Source organism: Rana temporaria, chromosome 10 (assembly GCF_905171775.1).
Source record: "Rana temporaria chromosome 10, aRanTem1.1, whole genome shotgun sequence".
NCBI classification, from domain to species: domain Eukaryota; kingdom Metazoa; phylum Chordata; class Amphibia; order Anura; family Ranidae; genus Rana; species Rana temporaria.
The window spans coordinates 50,869,590-50,888,245 of record NC_053498.1 but is presented as its reverse complement, the minus strand read 5'-3'; the positions used below and the strand labels follow the sequence as shown (position 1 = coordinate 50,888,245).

Sequence of the window (18,656 nt, the reverse complement as noted above, 5' to 3'; positions counted from 1 at the left end):
TCCGATCTGTGTACCCGAGTCTGTGACATAGACGGTTTAAAAAAAAAAAAAAAAAATAAATCACACTCATTGTGCTGTTCCGTGATAGGCGGAACACTCGGTTTCCGAGAAAACACTGTTCAGTGTTCCGCCTATCACGATCGCCCTCTCTTCTATCACAGCACAAGGAGGAGCGCGATTTTATAAAACTGCACAGCCGTCGTCTATGTCACAGACTCGGGTACACAGATAGGATTCTGCAATGGGCAAGGTACAGACTTGAGTATAAGCCGAGGGGGTCATTTTCCAGCCCAAAAAAATAAAAATAAAAGGGCTGAAAAACTTGGCTTATTCTCAAGTATATACGGTATATGAAGACAAAGCAACAGAAAGCCCAAATCCAGAGAAAAACTGGTTAGTGCTCCTAGATGACGCACTTGCCGAGGTCCATAAAAATGCTGTTTGCAAGTGTACCTAGGTGAAGTGATGAGGTTTTAAAGGCAAAGTGTGGACACACTCCAAATATTGGAGTACATTCACCCCCCCCCCCCCCCCCCGTTTATGAACTTTGTAGCCCAATTGATAAAAACGAAAACTTTTTTTTAATACACAAGCATCTCACACTCTTGCACGGTACCGATTTATATTTTTATACATCTTTGTACAGCTTACCTTTCTTTCCATCCGTTCATCTCTGGTCTCTGCCCTAGTGGGTGGTGGAGCATCTCTGGGGTCCTACAGAAACAAGAACATTTCAGCAAATTTTGGCTGCTATGATGAAGAGAAAACCTCTAAACTGTCTTTTAGTCTTTGGGCAGTCTGAAGTAAAGTTCCAACCATGTGCTTGTTCCCACCATGTTCATTGAGCTGCATTTTGATGCACACTACAAGCATTTATGTGCCTTGTTCACAACATACATGTCCAGTGGTTTTCAGAGAAGTGCATCTAAAGGAACAGGATGTGCGCAAGCCCTTAGTTACCAGATAACCAACACCTTCTGTGGTTTCTACTTTGTTGGTATTATAAATTGTAGAAAATGGAACAGGACAGAGGAATATCCAAGAGCAAATTAAAACAAACTCCATACAGGTAGGAAAAGAACCAGGAACTGTTGAAATCTCACAGCTGGAGTTTACAAAGACAGGGCAAACCAGGGGAGTGACTGCACATCAGAATTCATGTATATCTGCAAAATTCTTCATATGCCAACACTTAATTTTTATTTATTGTTGTTACCTCAAAATCTTTAATATAAGGAGCAATTCCACAGTATGGTTGATTATGGTGCTTTTCATGAGGTAGTTTATCCAAAGGCGGCAGGTATGGAACTGGATCTCTTGGGGCAAACAAAGCCAACAAGTTCGGGGGCAGAAACTGCGTCATTTCGAAGACCTAGTAAAGAAAAAATATATAGTTCAGTGAACACATTTAGCTTTTCTTTGCAAGCTAAATATAAAGTGCAGAATGTCAAAAGCAACCAAATTCAAAAATAAATACCCGATAGTAAACCATTTAAACCGAGAAGGATTTCCAAATTTATAGTGGTTCTAAAGCCTAAACCATTTAACCTTAAAGCGGTTGTAAACCTGCATATACATTTTTTTTTTAACCCTGCAAGGCAAAAGCCATAATCAGCTAGTATGCACCGCATATTAGCTCATTATGAAATACTTACCTCGGAACGAGGTAGGGAACTTACCTGGTCCATGCCGAGCCGAGCGTGTCTACCGGGTATCGCCGCTCCAGCGCTGTGATTGGCTGGAGCGGCGATGACGTCACTCCCGCGCATTTAACCGACAATTGCGCGGACGTACGACGTTGCTCCCAAGCAAAATTAGCGTCCTTTTTTTCCCACAAATAGAGCTTTCTTTTGCTGGTATTTGATCACCAGTTTTTATTTTTTGCGCTATAAACAAAAATAGCGCGACAATTCTGAAAAAAAATTCAATATTTTTTCCTTTTTGCTATAATAAATATCCCGCAAAAATATACAAAAACAATTTTTTTCATCAGTTTAGGCAGATGCGTATTCTACCTTTTTTTTTTTACCAAAAATATCACAATAAGCGTTTTATCGATTGGTTTGCGCAAAATGTATAGGGTTTACAAAAAAGGGGATGTTTTGTTGCATTTTTATTAATAATTTTTTTATTTTACTAGCGATTTTTTTCATGACCGCGACATTATGGCTGACACAGCGGACAATTTTGACACATTTTTGGGACAATTGTAATTTTCACAGAAAAAAAAAATGCTATATAAATGCATTGTTTACTGTGAAAATGACAATTGCAGTTTAGGAGTTAACCACTAGGGGGCGCTGAAGGAGTTAAGTGTGACCCCATATGTGTTTCTAACTGTAGGGGGCGGGGCTGGACGTGTGACGTCATTGATTGTGTTTTCCTATATCAGGGAACACGATCAATGACAGCGCCACAATGAAGAATGGGGAAGCTGTGTTTACACACAGCTCTCCTCGTTCTTCAGCTCCGGGGACCGATCGCGGGACTCCAGCGGCGATCGGGTCCGGACACTCGGGCCGGGTCGCGCCCGCGACTGAGCACTTAAAAGAGGACGTACAGGTACGTGCTTGTGCCATTCTGCCGACATATGTGCAGGAGGCGGTCCTTAAATGGTTAAAGAGGAAGTAAACTCTGTCCCTTAAATGCTGTTACCTAATAATGCCGGTGTAATAAAGCATTCCAACTCATTATGCGTTAATAACCCCTTTGGATGTTTCCCATTTTCCAACTGTTTTAAAATTCTTGCTTACCAGGAGAAACCAGCACCATGCTTAATAATGTCTTCCGGGTCCGCAGTGCCCTATACTTCTACCCTGTGTTTCCTAGTTGTCATCTTGCGCAAGCACAGTCCGCTGTGTGATGCAGCCGATCTCCACTCCTGTGCCATGTGATGCTACAAGTCCCATAAATCTCACAGGATCTCTGTGCAGTCAGCACAGAAGAGAGGATGACTTTATGAGTAGGCTTTGAATGAGGGAGAATTATGCGCATGCGTCGCTGACATCACAAAAGTAAACAGATTACAAGCAAACCGAGCAGGTTAGGATACATCTGCACACAGCGACTTGTACAGTGTCTATTAAGGGGGAGAGTTTACTTCCACTTTAAAGCGCAGATCCACTTGTTACAGTTTATTAAAAGTAGGGTTGTCCCAATACCACATTTTTTTTTTACGACCAAGTACTCACCTTAGCATCGGACCTCCCACCACTCTCCTGCCCCTATCTGAGGACCACAGCAGAAGGGGCAGAGATTCCCCTCTGACATCAGCCATAATTGTATTTATTTTTTTAAATTATTTTTATTTTATTTTTCTTTAAAGTGTATTTTGTGCGTGTACTCGAGAGAGGAGCCGGACTGCAGGAGTTGGGAGTAGGCAGGCCTCCCCCAGAGGCAATCTGCCACCTTTCTCCATGCCCCAGGTGGCAATGGTGGGTGTGTGAGGTGGTCCTCCCACACAGCTCGCCCTACCTGCTCCGCTTTGAAGCCCAATGGGGCAGAGGGACTCCCTATAAGGCAGTGGTCATCAACCCTGTCCTGCAGGGCCCACTAACAGGCCAGGTTTTATGTATTACCTTGGGGAGATGCAGTCTAGAATACTGCAATCACTGAGGAGCAAATGATATCAGCTGTGATGTATTTCAGTTATCTTGCAAACCTGGCCTGTTAGTGGGCCCTGCAGGACAAGGTTGATGACCACTGCTATAAGGGAGTGAGAGGATCTAGCCCGCTCAACCAGCCCCGTTAGTCCTTCGTCTCTCTTTAGAGACCGCGTGGTCAAAGTGCGTGCATGTTAACCCAATTTCGAGTGCGTGTAAGTGTGGTGGTTTCTGTGGGAGGGGGGGTGGGCGTACTTAGCGCAGGCTTACCTCGCATAGCACATCCACCGGGAGCTGGGCTGAGACCACCAAACTCAATTCACATGTAGCTGAGACCAGGATCTGAACCCCTAGCTGCAGAGGTGAATGGCTTGTCAGCGCAGTGCCAATCGTGTTAAAGCCACCGCAGCTCCCGATCAGCCATAATTTTAAACAAACACAAATACTGTGCAACATAGCTTACCATAACAGAGGGAATTCCAGTGACTATGCAGTGTGACTTTACAGCCACACAATATAGCAGGAGGGGAGCAGATTGGCAGGTAGAAAGGAGAGGGAGAGACTGCAGGATGATGGAGGCACAAACTGACCAGTTATCATGGATCAGCAACCATGATTACTGTGGTCAGCACACTTAGGGGGACACAGGAACAGGCAGGAACCATCAGGTATTTTGAAGCACAGAATTGGACAAATGACACTGCAGAAGCACAATGTGCTTTAACCACTGCTTTAAGCCCTGGACCATTTTGCTGTTTAAAGACCAGGCCACTTTTTGTGATTTGGAACTGCGTTGTTTAACTGACAATTGCACGGTTGTGCGACATGGCTCCCAAACAAAATTGACGTCCTTATTTCCCCACGAATAGAGCTTTCTTTTGGTGGTATTCGATCACCTCTGCGTTTTTTATTTTTAGCGCTATAAACAAAAATAGAGCGACAATTTTGAAAAAAAAAAAATATTTTCAACTTTTTGCTATAATATCCCCAAAAAAATAAGAAACTTTTTTCCTCAGTTTAGGCCGATAAGTATTCTGCATATTTTTGGAGAGAAGAAACGTGTTTGATCGTTTGCGCAAAAGTTATAGCGTCTACAAAATAGGGGATAGTTTTATGGCATTTTTATTAATATATTTTTTTACTAGTAAAGGCGGTGATCAGTGATTTTTATCGTGACCGCGACATTGTGGCAGACACAGACGCTTTTGACACATTTTTGGGACCATTGTCATGCTATAAAAATGCACCGATTACTGTAAAAATGACACCGGCAGTGAAGGTGGTGCTGAAGTGATTAAGTGTGCCTAGGGATGAGTTCTAACTTTAGATTGGATGGGCTATGTGTGACACGACAGTGATCACAGCTTCCGATTACAGGAAGCTGTGTACACTGTCCCATCACAAGGAAATGCTTGTTTACATAAGCATTCCACCCCCTTCTCACTGTGACACGATCGTGGGTATGCCCGCGGTCAGAGTCACGGAGCTTGCGTGTCCACAATGCCACTTCTTAAAGGGGATAGATATATATATATATATTTTCTCACACACATCCTTGTGCCTGCCCGTGCCATTCTGCCAACGCATATTTGCTTGCGGCGGTCGGCATGTGGTTAACCACTTGCCATCCCCAGGCCGTCATATTACGTCTTCGGCTTTGTGGTGGTATATCTAACTGATGCCTGCGGCTACAGGCATCATTCAGATATTGGCATTTTCAGCCAGCGATTCCCTACACCATAAGAATGATCATACCAGCTGTTCCTCCACTTGATCGTTCTTATGGGTGGCAAAAGGGGATGTCCCCCCCTACCAACTCTGCGATTGGTGAGCCGGAGAATGGGTCCGCATGCGTGCGGGAGCCGCCAGTCACGGTATGGCCCCTTTAGATCATGCCCTTTCTAAAGTGTGCATGCACCAAAGACAAGCTTTATTGGAAATATCTCCTAAACCGTGGAGGTTTAGGAGATCTTTCCAGCACCTACAGGTAAGCCTTAATATAGGCTTACCTGTAGGTAAAAGTGGTTGTAGAGTTTACAACCACTTTAAAGATCCACTTGTCATTGGACAGCCCAACAAAATGTTCTAAGGCTCCATTCACATATAGGCAATTTAAATATGCAGAATTGCCACGAGTCAGCATGCGATTCCAGAATCGCAGCAAACCGCTATGGAACACAATATTGCAGCAAATTTTGCGCACACAAAATCGCAAGACATGTGATGGAACTTCTTTTGAGTGGTACGCGTCCTCCGATTTTGTTTGCACAACAATCGCGGCATTTAGGGTGCCATTGAGAAAAAAATGGCATCGCAAACACATTCCACGTTTTGCTGCAATTCAAATCGCCTGCATCAATGTAGTCTAAAGTTATTTTTAGAGTGGATAGGCTAGATTTCCCCCCATAACATACTTGATGCCTGGCCCAACTTTAACCACCATTGATTACCTTTTCTGCAGACTTTTGGTGCTTCCTTTAGTGGCCTCTCTGGTCTTTCTTTCGAAATATTCTTCTCGTTAACCATATAGAGCAGGGATATGCAATTAGCGGACCTCCAGCTGTTGCAAAACTACAAGTCCCATCATGCCTCCGGCTCTGGGTGTCACATGCTTGTGGCTGTCAGTCTTGCTATGCCTCATGGGACTTGTAGTTCTGCAACAGCTGGAGGTCCGGTAATTGAATATCCCTGATATAGAGCTTTCTACCATGTTATAGTGTGGCTTACACCATTTCTGGTCTCCCACAGTACACAGAACATGGAAATGCAACAATTTTAGTGGCTATAAACTGCTAAATAACTTTTCTCATAGGCAGTATATAGCAGTATTGTGACTTCAATCAGTGCCTGGTAAAAGTGATTGTAAAAAAATATAAGTAAATGTTATACTTACCTGCTCTGTGCATAGAGCAGCCTGGATCATTTTCTTCACCGCTTCTGGCCCCTTCCCTCCTGTCGAGTGCCCCCACAGCAATGCAGCAGCTCTGTGTACATTCAGACATGGAGCTGCCATTCGGCCCCGCCCCCTCTCCTGAATGGATGACTGATTGACAGGACTCATGAACATAGCTGGTCAGAGATGGGGCTCAGATAAATATTAGGGGTGCTGGGGAGCCTGCTGCACACAGGAGGCTTTTTATTTTAAAGCGGTTGTAAACCTGCATATACATTTTTTTTCTTTTTTTTTTTTTAACACTGCAAGGCAAAAGCCACCGCATATTAGCTCATTATGAAATACTTACCTCGGAACGAGGTAGGGAACTTACCTGGTCCACGCCGAGCATGTCTTCCGGGTATCGCCGCTCCAGCGCTGTGATTGGCTGGGCCGGCCCTTCAGTCGAGGATCCCCCTGCGCATGCGCCGCTGCAATCAGCGGCGCATTGCGAGGGGAATATCTCCTAAACCGTACAGGTTTAGGAGATATTCTTTAAACCTACAGGTAAGCCTTATTATAGGCTTACCTGTAGGAAAAAGTAAAAAATGTGGGTTTACAACCACTTTAATGCTTAGAATGAGAATATATATATATATATATATATATATATAAAAACACACACTTTAAAGCTTGTAGGAGTTTTCATACTAAACTGGCTGTTTTATCAGGATGCAGGACCCATGACCTTCTGACTGTCGATTAGCACAGGGCCAATCACATGAACTCTCCCAAGGGGGGGAAAAAAACCGGAGTTAGGCTTACCGGTAACTCTGTTTCTAGGAGTCTTCCAGGACAGCCTCTTGAGACCTTGGGCTCCTCCCTCCGGGACAGGAAACACGTACACCCTTTTCTTTAAAGGGCAGTCCTCCAGGTCTCCTCCTCAGTTTGCCCGAGAAATAACAGAAGACTCTGAAAGACACAATCTACACATCGTTAGATCATTACCACACTACCAGTTCCTAGATTGACACCGGGTGGGAAAAACTCCGGCTGTCCTGGAAGACTCCTAGAAACAGAGTTACCGGTAAGCCTAACTCCGGTTTTTCTCTAGTCGTCTTCCAGGACAGCCTCTTGAGATGATAAGCAAGAAACTTACTCTTTTTTAGGGTGGGACCACTGTCTTTAGGACCCTTCGTCCGAAGGCCTGATCTTTATCTGACATAAGGTCCAACCGATAATGCCTTGCAAAGGTTGAATAGGATGTCCAGGCTGCCGCCTTACAGATCTCTTCCGGGGAAGCTCCGGCTCTCTCTGCCCAAGAAACTGCAACTGCCCGGGTAGAGTGTGCTTTGACAATTGGTGGTTCTTTACCCCCTATCTGATAAGCCTCAGTAATTAACATCCTTAGCCATCTGGCTATAGAGGATTTAGACGTCCCGTAACCTTTACGGGTACCAGAAAAATTAACAAAAAGGGAATCACTAAGTCTAAACTGCTTAGTGGCCTCTAAATAAAATAAAATATTTCTTTTAACGTCCAGTAAGGACGACAATTCCCCCTCACCATTCTCTGACGAGGAATGCAGAGTTGGTAGGATAATATCCTGAGTTCTGTGGAATGTCGATGCCACTTTTGGCAAATAATTTGGGTCCGTCCTAAGAATGACCCTATCATCTAAAACCTTCAGGAAGGGCTCTCTAATAGAGAGGGCCTGAAGGTCACTAACCCTCCTAGCCGAGGTTATGGCGACTAGGAATGCTGTCTTCAACGTGCTTCAGAGAAGATTCCTCCAGCGGCTCAAAAGGTTTGTTGGTAAGAGCTTTTAGTACCAGTGAGAGATCCCATGTAGGACATGCTTTAACCCTAACGGGCTTGGATCTTGCCAGGCTTTTGAAAAAGTTCCTAACAAAGCGATCTTGCTGAAGGGGAGTCTCCAGAAAAATGCTTAAGGCCGCAGCCTGTACCTTGAGGGTGCTTATGGATAAGCCCAGTTCTACCCCAGCTTGCAGAAAATCCAGCACTGCTGGAATATTAGTTTGGAAAGACCCTTGCTCCAACCTCCAGGAATTGAACTTTTTCCAGATCTTGGAGTAGATAGCCCTTGTCACTGGCTTGCGACATTCCAGCAGGGTTTTCACTACCCTATCTGAAAAACCACGGGCTTTTAAAAGTTGTTCCTCAGAAACCAAACAGTTAATTTCATGCTCTTTATCCGAGGGTGAAGAACCGGACCTATGGATAGTAGGTCCTCTCTCTCCGGAAGTGACCAAGGTGGATATAGAGCCAGTTTCTTTAGGCTGGTGAACCAAGGCCGCTTCGGCCAAAACGGCGTGACCAGAATTAGGTCCGTGCATTCCCTGATAAACTTCTGAATTACCCTGGGAATTAATCTCACTGGGGGAAAGGCATATGCTAGGTTGAAATGCCAGGGATGGGCGAAGGCATCTATACCCTTCGACCTGTCCTGATGGTGGATAGAGAAGAACACTGGAACTTTCTTGTTCCCTTCTGCAGCGAATAGGTCCACTTCTGGTAATCCCCAGAGAGACACTATTTGCTCGAACACAACCTGGTTCAGACACCACTCGTCCTGATTTATCGACTGTCTGCTGAGAAAGTCGGCCAGGGTGTTTAGAGATCCCTTCAAGTGGACTGCCGAAAGGTATATCAAATTCTTCTCTGCCCAGCTTAGAATTTGTGTCGCCGTGGCCTGAAGGGCTGGACTTCTTGTGCCCCCTTGTTTGTTTAGGTAGGCTACCGTAGACGCATTGTCTGTTCTTACTTGTAGGTGTTGTCCTACTAGGCGACTCCCCAAAGTCTGTATGGCTCTTAGGACGGCCAACAGCTCCCTTTGGTTTGATGACTTTAGGACTTCTGAAGAGGACCATTGTCCCTGGGTCCAAGTCTCCTCTAAGTGGGCTCCCCAACCCTTTCCGCTGGCGTCGGTGGCCAGCACCAGGGCAGTTGGAGGTTGCCACGAGAGCCCTCCCACTAGGTTCTTTTTGGACCGCCACCACCACAGATCTCTTTTGATTCTGTCTGGGATAGGCATTGGAAGGTCCAACCCTTCCTTCCTGCCATTCCAATGTTTGAGCATAAGCCCCTGTAGGGGGCGTAGGTGGAACCGGGCCCAGGGCACCGCTGGGAAACATGCTGACATGAGTCCCAAGACCCTCATCACCTCCCTGATACTGGCTTCTAAATTTGTTTGAAGCTGTGCAATTGCTTGTTCCAATTTGTGGAATTTTTCCAGTGGGAGAAAGGTCTTTCTTTCCACTGAGGAAATTCTGTATCCCAAATACATGACTTCTTGGGAAGGTACCAGTTGTGATTTGTCCTTGTTGACCAACCACCCTAAGGAGTTCAGGAAGGACAGGGCCACCCTTAGGTCGCTCTCTAGTTGGGAACCTGATGGGGCTAAGAATAAGAGGTCGTCCAAGTATGGAATTACTGTGATATTCCGTGTTCTCAGGTGCGCCAAGGCTTCTGCCAGCACTTTGGTGAAGATTCTTGGGGAGGACGACAGTCCAAAAGGGGAGAGCCCTGAACTGGAAGTGTTTGATTGTCGTCCCCATCTTCACTGCCAACCTCAGAAATTTCTGACTTTCCGGGCGAATTGGGATATGCAGGTATGCATCCCTCAGATCCACCGTGGCCATAAAGCAATTTGGAAAGATAAGATTGGTCACTGAAAAAATTTACTCCATTCTGAAGCGCTTGTACCTGACAAACTTGTTCAGGGGGCGCAAATTCAATATCAGTCTGTATTTTCCTGAGGGTTTTTTCACCACGAACACGTGTGAATACACTCCTAGACCCTTTTCCGCTAGGGGAACCTCCACCAAGACTCTCTGGTCTAATAAGTCTCCTATGAGGAGGCTCAAGGCTTCCGCTTTCTCCCGATCTTTTGGTAGTTGTGTGATTAGAAGTAATGGAGGGGGAGGGGACAGGAATTCTAGTCTGTAACCGTTTTTTATTATATCCAAAACAAACGGACTGACTGTAGACTTTGTCCATTGCAGGAGGAACTCCCCCAGTCTTCCTCCCACGGGGACCTGAATGTCACTGGGTTTTGGGGGTAGCCTGAGGAGGGTTGAACAAGATACCCCCTCGACCTCGTCCTTTCTGGTTAGCCCCGTGTTTTTTAGGACGGTTATCGTCTTTTTGGTTCTGCTTGAACCCTCGAAAAAACTTTCTATTCCCATCTTTTTTCTTTCTCTCGGGAAAAGCTTTCTTTTTATCCTGCGTCCTTTCCAGAGCCTCTTGGAGGCCTGGACCAAACAAATGGTCCCCCGAAAAAGGCAAGCCGCAGAGTTTTAGTTTTGACGCTGCATCTCCGGTCCACGTCTTTAACCAGACTGACCTTCTGGCCGCATTAACCAGGGCAGCTGATCTAGCTGCCAGCTTCACTGATTCAGAAGAAGCATCAGCTAGAAAGCCTACAGCTTTCATAAGCAACGGGAAAGATTTCAGAATCTGTTGCCTAGAAGTACCCGCTGTAATGTGGGCTTGAAGCTGATTGAGCCAACATTCTAGATTTCTAGCCACGCACGTAGCTGCCAGAGCAGGTTTTAGTGCAATGGTGGAGGCATCCCATGCTCTTTTGAGTAGTATTTCACCCCTTTTGTCCATGGGATCCTTAAGACATCCAAGGTCGTCAAAGGCCAGGTCGGTTCTTTTAGAGACCTTGGCTAGGGGTGCATCAAGCTTGGGGTTTTTGTTCCAGGGCTGTGATGCATTATCCTCAAAAGGGAATCTCCTTTAAATTCCCCGCAAAAAAGGGCCTTTTTTCAGGCTGCTCCCACTCCTGCAAGATAGCTTCTATTAGCGACTTGTGGACAGGGAAGACCTTGGTCTTTTGAGCACTGCACCCTTGGTATAACTGGTCGTGCTTTGATAGCTGGACCGGTTCCTCTCGAATCTCTAAGGTTTCGTAGATAGCATTAAGCAATTCTCCTACGTCCTCTAGAGATAACTTGTATCTTGTCCCCCTGGAGGAATCTTCCTCTACCTCTGAGCCCGATGCTGAGTCCATCTGGGAAGAGGCTTGGGACCGTGTGGACCCACCAGCCTCCTCTTCCTCCTGCTCAAACACTCCGGGAGTGGCCACCAAGGATGGTGCACTAGAGGCTTTATAAATTGGGGATGGCATTTGCACCCTATCCATCATCCCCCTAAAGGAGCTGAAGGTGGATGCCAATTCGTCCCTGACAGATGTCAAAACTTTATGACATTCCGCAGTGGAGTCGTCTTTAACTAAACTGGCGATGCACTCAGCACATAGAGGCTTTTTCCAGCTAGAGCCTAACTTCTCCCCACACACAGCACACTTTCTTTTTGGGGCCTGGACTGCTGTCTTGTCCTGAGCTTTGACCTGCAAGCAAACACATAGCCAAGCATAATCGTCAGAAAACAGCCCCTATGACCACACACCACTGTGAGATAGGTCAGAAAATAAGTGCGGGGGAGTCCCTCCACCAAGTTCCCCACCCAGGGAGGGAGAAGTGATAGTGGTCTGTTTCCAGACCTAATCCCCCAGAGTAAGGCAGAACGGCCTCGCCCCCTTACCTGGGAGATGCCGGAGCCGGTGGACCCGGAGTCTGTAGCCCTCGCTTCCTCCATCAGTCCCCGTGTTGTAAACAGCGCTGCTGCCGTGAAACACGCCGCTCCGGAGCCTACGTTCCTCTGCTGCGCCTGTTGACGGACGGGACCACATCCGTCAGCGCCCCTTGATGACTCGTTCCTCTGACGCACTTCCGCCCGAGGAACGAATCCGCCCCGCCCCTCAGCGCCGCTCCGGAAGAGGAAGTAAGTGCCGGGCGGCATGGCTAAGCCAGCGTCACTCACCGCCGCCATGCTGAGTCCCCTGCTGTGGAAATCCACGCCTGAGGCCAGGTACTGGGGATAGGGGGGAGGATTTTAAGCCCCAAGGGTCCCCGCTCTCCCCGAGCGTAAGGACAGCAGCAGGAACTTGGTGACCTCCTCTTCCGACCAGGAACAGAGGGGTACCAAGGCAGAGAGGGAAGTCCAGCATTTTCTAGTCCCTTGACGTGCTCCTTCCCTTCTGGCAGGAAACACAAATAACTGAGGAGGAGACCTGGAGGACTGCCCTTTAAAGAAAAGGGTGTACGTGTTTCCTGTCCCGGAGGGAGGAGCCCAAGGTCTCAAGAGGCTGTCCTGGAAGACGACTAGAGAAAAAACACTAGCAATACACACAAACTGAGAAATCTGTCTTATCTGGACCTGTTTGAGTCAGTAGAATATATATATATATTTTTTTTTTTACATATTGCAGAGACTTAACCCCTTAGGTTCCACAGCGAGTAATAGCGGGTAGGGTCGCACTGATGCCACTAAGACAAGTACTCGTCAATAATATATTTACGATACTTTTAATGTCATGTGACTCAGCATTCTTTTACAATTTTATTTTATAACAATGCTTTTTTTATGGGGGGGGGGGGGGGTTGGGAGTGGAACTTGTCAGTGGTTTATTTTATTTATTATTTTTACAATTTTACTTTTAAATATTACAATTTTTGGTGAGATATCAGGGGGTCTAAAAAAAACCTGAATCTCCCCTTTGAGAAAGGAACCGAGGACACAGATCCTCCAGTCCCTTTATCAGCAGCACTGCAGATGCATGGCCAGAAGACAGAGGCTCTTGTTCATTCAAAAAACTGAAGCATCCTAAAAACAGTTTAAAGCGGATGTTTCACCAAATATATTTTAGAAGCCAGCAGCTACAAATACTGCAGCTGACTTTTAAAACAAAATGGACACTTACCTGTCCAGCACACCCACAATGTCGTTAGCCGAGGGATCACTCATCCCTCGGCTGCACCCACCGCCATCCTCGGTTAGGGAATCGGGAAGTGAAGCGTTGCGGCTTCACTGCCCGGTTCCCTACTGCGCCATGCACGGGTAGCACGCCGTGCCGTCACTGGTCCCCACTCTCTCCTGGGAACAGTGTGTTTCCCATAAGACAGCGGGGGCTGCAGGTAGAAGCGTGTCTGCCGCAATCCCATATTCCCAGAAGTGGGTGCAAATACCCCCCCTCCCCCGTGAAAGGTGCCAAATGTGACCCCTGGAGGGGGGGGGGAGGGGTTCCGAAAAGCAGAAGCTCCATTTTTGGGTGGAGCTCCGCTTTAAGCGGCTGTCAGAAAAGTTATACAGGTAGATCGGTGCTTGTAACTGCCCCCATCACCGCACCGATCTCTAAGGCTGCCCGTCTCTCCCACTACACCGAGTCTACTGGCCTTCTGCCGGATATCGGGTCAAGCATGAGAGCATTTGCAACCCTAATAACAGGCATGCTTTACTGCATATACAGAATGATTTTACTGTTGTGGGTTTAGTAACACTTTAACCACTTGTCAACAAGGAAAATACGTCATATTTTTAAGTACTGTAGTTTGGCTTCAAAGTACAGTACTTCAAAGTAATTTTCTTGCACAAAATACAAAAATTTTATTTAACCACTTAAGGACCGCCTAACGCCGAAATACGTCAGCAGAATGGCACAATCACGTACCTGTACGTGATTGTGTAATAGCCAGCCGAGGGGGCACACCCGCGACCCAGTCCGAAGCTCCATGACCTCAGCCGCGGGACTCGCAGACCCGATCGCCGCTGGAGTCCCGCGATCGGTCCCCGGAGCTGAAGAATAGGGACAGCTTCCCCGTTCTTCACTGTGGCGGCGTCATTGATCGTGTTATCCCTTTTATAGGGGGACACAATTGATGACGTCACACCCCCCTACCGTTGTAAACCCACTTAAGGTCACACATAACCCCCATCAGCGCCCCCTGTGGTTATCTCCCAAACTGCAATTGTCATTTTCACAATAACAATGTATTTTAAATGCATTTTAAATGCATTTTTTGCTGTGAAAATGACAATGGTCCCAAAAATGTGTCAAAATTGTCCGAAGTGTCCGCCATAATGTCACAGTCACGAAAAAAAATAAAAATAAATGCTTATTGCAATTTTTTTAACCAAAAATAGGTAGAAGAATACGTATCGGCCTAAACTGAGGGGAAAAAAACGTTTTTTTTATATATTTTTGGGGGACAGGGATCGACAAATCCCGGGCGCCAGGTCGCCATGGCGACTAGAAATAGTGTCCTGGCGACTTGGCTTGGCTTTTTTTTTGTGAGCTGGTGCCATCTGGTGGTGAGCCGTTGGTATTACAAGTTCTTACCACCAGATGTGAGCTGATGCCATCTGGTGGTGGCCGTTGGAATTACAAGTTAAGCATTACAAGTTAAACAGCAATTCTAATGTAATTTTTCACTGCCATCTTCTTCCCTATAATTAGATCCCCCAAACATTATATATATTTTTTATCCTAACACCCTGGAGAATAAAATGGCGATCGTTGCAACACTTTCTGTCACGCCGTATTTGCGCAGCGGTCTTACAAGCGCACTTTTTTGGGAAAAAAATACACTTTTTTTAATTAAAAAAAATAAGACAACAGTAAAGTTATCCTCATTTTTTTAAATATTATGAAAGATAATGTTACGCCGAGTAAATTCATACCCAACATGTCACGCTTCAAAATTGCGTTTGAACACCGTTTACATATGCGGGCGCTGCTCACGTATGTGTTCGCTTCTGCGCGCAAGCTCGTCGGGACGGGGTGCATTTTCTGGCTCCTAACTTTTTTAGCTGGCTCCTAGATTCTGAACAAATTTGTCAACCCCTGTTGGGGGATATTTATTATAGCAACAAGTAAAAAATATTGAATTTTTTTCCAAATTGTTGCTCTATTTTTGTTTATAGCGCAAAAAATAAAAACCGCAGAGGTGATCAAATACCAAAGCCGCGGCCTCAATTACCGGCCGCCGCGATCGTGCGGGGGAGCACAGAGGCACAGGATCCTGTGTCTCCATGCGCCCCCACCGCGCGATCACGGCAGGCCCGCAATGGTCGGTAATTGAGGCTGCGGCTTTGTGAAGTCCCAAGCGCTTCCTTCTGTGAGCTGTGACCTGGCGCCATCTGGTGGTGTCCGTTAAACAGCTTTCTAATGTGTAAACTTTCAATATTTTCACTGCCATCTCCTTCCCTCTAAATAGAACCCCCCCCAAAAAAAAAAAAATGTAATATGTCTTACAAGCGCACTTTTTTGGGGAAAAAAACAATTTTTTTTATTAAAAAAATAAGACAACAGTAAAGTTATCCTAATTTTTTTTATTGTGAAAGATGTTACGCCAAGTAAATTGATACCCAACATGTCTCGCTTCAAAATTGCGGCCGCTCGTGGAATGGCGACAAACTTTTACCCTTTAAAGCGGGGGTTCACCCAAAAAAAAATTCTAACATTACAATGAGCTGACCTGACGGACATTATGCTGGTGTTTTTTTTCTTTTTTTCGTACATACCGTTTTATCTGTATTTTCTCCCCGGATTTCCCGCGGGAGTGGGCGTTCCTATTCACAGGGTAAGTGATTGACGTTCTTCCGCCTGGCGCATACAGTGCGTCACGAGTTGCCGAAAGAAACCGAACGTCGGGTCGGCTCTATACGGCGCCTGCGCACCGACGTTTTGGCTTCTTTCGGCAACTCGTGACGCGCTGTATGTGGAAGAACGTCAATCACTTACCCTGTGAATAGGAACACCCACTCCCGCGGGGAATCCAGGGAGAAAATACAGATAAAACGGTATGTACGGGGAAAAAAAAACAGCATAATGTCAGTGTCACAGGTCAGCTCATTGTAATGTTAGAATTTTTTTTTTAGGGTGAACCCCCGCTTTAAAATCTCCATAGGCGACGTTTAAAAAAAAAAAAAAAAAAAAAACTACAGGTTGCATGTTTTGAGTTACAGAGAAGGTCTAAAGCTAGAATTATTGCTCTTACGATCGTGGCGATACCTCATGTGTGGTTTGAATACCGTTTTGTTTACATATGCGGGTGCTACTCACGTATGCGTTCGCTCGTCGGGACGGGCACGTTTTCTGGTTCCTAACTTTATCTGGCTCCTAGATTCCAAGCAAATTTGTCATAACCTATCCCAACTTCAGAGTGAGCAAAAGGATGGATACTTTCCTACATACAATGGAACCATGGAGAACAAGTGTAGCCACCAACAGTAAGTAGGATCCAGAAAATAAGTGAAAAGGGCATGGAGGTGATACACAGCAGGAGAAATTACCAATTCAGGCTGGCCCCTTTAGCATGTATAACTACGTAAAACATCTATACTATTTAAAATGTTGTAAACCACTGTCTCATTCTGCTCTGCACATGCTCATTTGCTTTCCATTTTTAGGCACTTTACTGAATTTGTAGAGGCCAATCTGCCGGCGGCCTAAAGATTTACTATTGCTCAGGGGTGCTTGGCTGGAACAAAATGGCAGCCCCTAGCAAGACGGAACAATGTTGCAGGCAATTTAAGGTGCACACTAAATTTTGTAGCATAATTAAATGTGGAATCCTTGCTAAAGAACATTTTTATCAATACTTAGATTTCCTTAATCCAAAGCTTACGGTCACTTTAAGGCCCCATTCACACTTCACTTCGCAAAACACATGCACTCCCACACTTTTTTGTGCATTTCCTTTCACTAGAATGGGCTGCCCAATGCAACAAAGAAGCTCCTGTATGTTTTTGGGCATGAAGCATCGCCAGCTTTTTCAGCATAAACACAAATTTACGAACCACGTTTGGAACACTCAAACACGGCGCTGTGCTGCAATTTTTGCGCAATCTGGAATCACCGGCAGAATCTTGGGGATTCTGCCCATGATTACAGATGCACAACGTGTGATGAGGACTTAGCCTGTCTTCACAATAGAGCTTTTTTGTGCATTTCTTTGTAGGAGATTGGATTTTATACACAACTGACAAAAACAGACATCACATGCGTTTTGGTGCATTTCTATTGACATCTAAACGAATCAAAATCGCACTACAACCGCACCAATGTAGCGCAGGTAGCTTTTCCAAAAACGTGCTATACTGCATTGATGCGAATAGGCGCCACTGAAAAGGTCATTTCTATTGTCCTGTGCGAATCAAGCCATGTGAAATGGCACTGGTGTGAGCCAGGCCTTGCAGCTCATATCACAGGATATTCCAAGCGGCTTTACTGCACAAACTCGCCTCCTCTAACACGTGTACATCCTATGACTTCCTATCTGCATTAGCGCCCCCCCCCCCAAGACCCGAGCCGTACACCATGATATCGGATGCAGACAAAGCCATAAGTCACGTGGGCCGTACAAATCTCCGTTTCTTTCCCAGACCTTACTTGGCTGTCCAGGTACATTTCTAGACATGAAAGGACAAACATCGCCTCCCGTAGGAAGCGCCATTTACAGATAGCCCGCCACCCCAGTACGACCTGACTCCCAGCCTGCAGATATCAGCACACAGCCTACTAGCACCGCAATACCAAAACGTAGGGAGGGACCGGCTGCCTCGAATGAGAAAAATAAGCCATAAACAACACCGTGGCAGCGGCAACGTCGAGTGCTTTTATATTTAGCACGTTCCCGCCTTCCATTTCATTTACTGCTCAGGCCTACATAACCCGCCACCACTTCCTCGCTATGGCACCGCGGCCACGTTCCGCTCGTTTCCCGGTACTTACCAGGCAGTGCCCGATTACGTCGCCGCTCTCCTCAGCACTCCCGTTCTGTCTCCCGTCTTGCAGTCGAACTAGGCCGCACAGCGACTCAGCGGAACTCACCGTGTCATGCGGAAGGATTCATCCGCCTAACAAAACAGCCACATGCTACAATCAAGCCACGCCCACTTCCGGGACTATGAATGGGTCCTTCTCTCTGTGTTCTGCAGCGCGTAACGATACTAAGCTGTGGAAAAAAAAAGTTCGCATGAGGGACAATTGTTAAAAGAATTCTGTCTATTGTACTGTTGTATTCGCGTATATTCGAGTCCCGCAACGCAAACGAGTGTACAGTAGACCTATACGGTGAAATGTATGACTACAACCAAAAAGCCGTTGTATCTTCGAGTGAACCCCATCTATTTCTTTGTCAGGAAGGTCCCTCGTGTACTGCCAGGCTGCATTCGGCCATTTCTGAAACCAGGAACAACTTTCAAGTGCTTACAATATGCCGGTATGGGGTTCGGGGCTTAAAACTGATCTACAGCAGCTGAATTTTATACAGAATTTCAGAATAAAACGTCCCCTGAGCTTGACCACCAAC

The 18,656-nt window shown here is 46.1% G+C and overlaps 1 protein-coding gene across 1 annotated transcript in view; it reads right to left on the bottom strand.

Annotated features, from left to right (window-relative positions):
* LOC120916562 (U1 small nuclear ribonucleoprotein 70 kDa) overlaps nt 1-18,221 on the bottom strand; it is a 44,147-nt gene extending 25,926 nt beyond the window's left edge. Inside the window, exons 1-3 of the mRNA XM_040327610.1 lie at nt 18,077-18,221; nt 1,217-1,372; nt 652-714 (exon numbers count right to left, since the gene is read on the bottom strand). Coding sequence (XP_040183544.1) covers nt 652-714; nt 1,217-1,363 — 210 coding nt within the window. The 5' untranslated portion in view covers nt 1,364-1,372; nt 18,077-18,221. The remainder of the gene's footprint in view (nt 1-651; nt 715-1,216; nt 1,373-18,076) is intronic.
* Nucleotides 18,222-18,656: the final 435 nt, after the last annotated feature.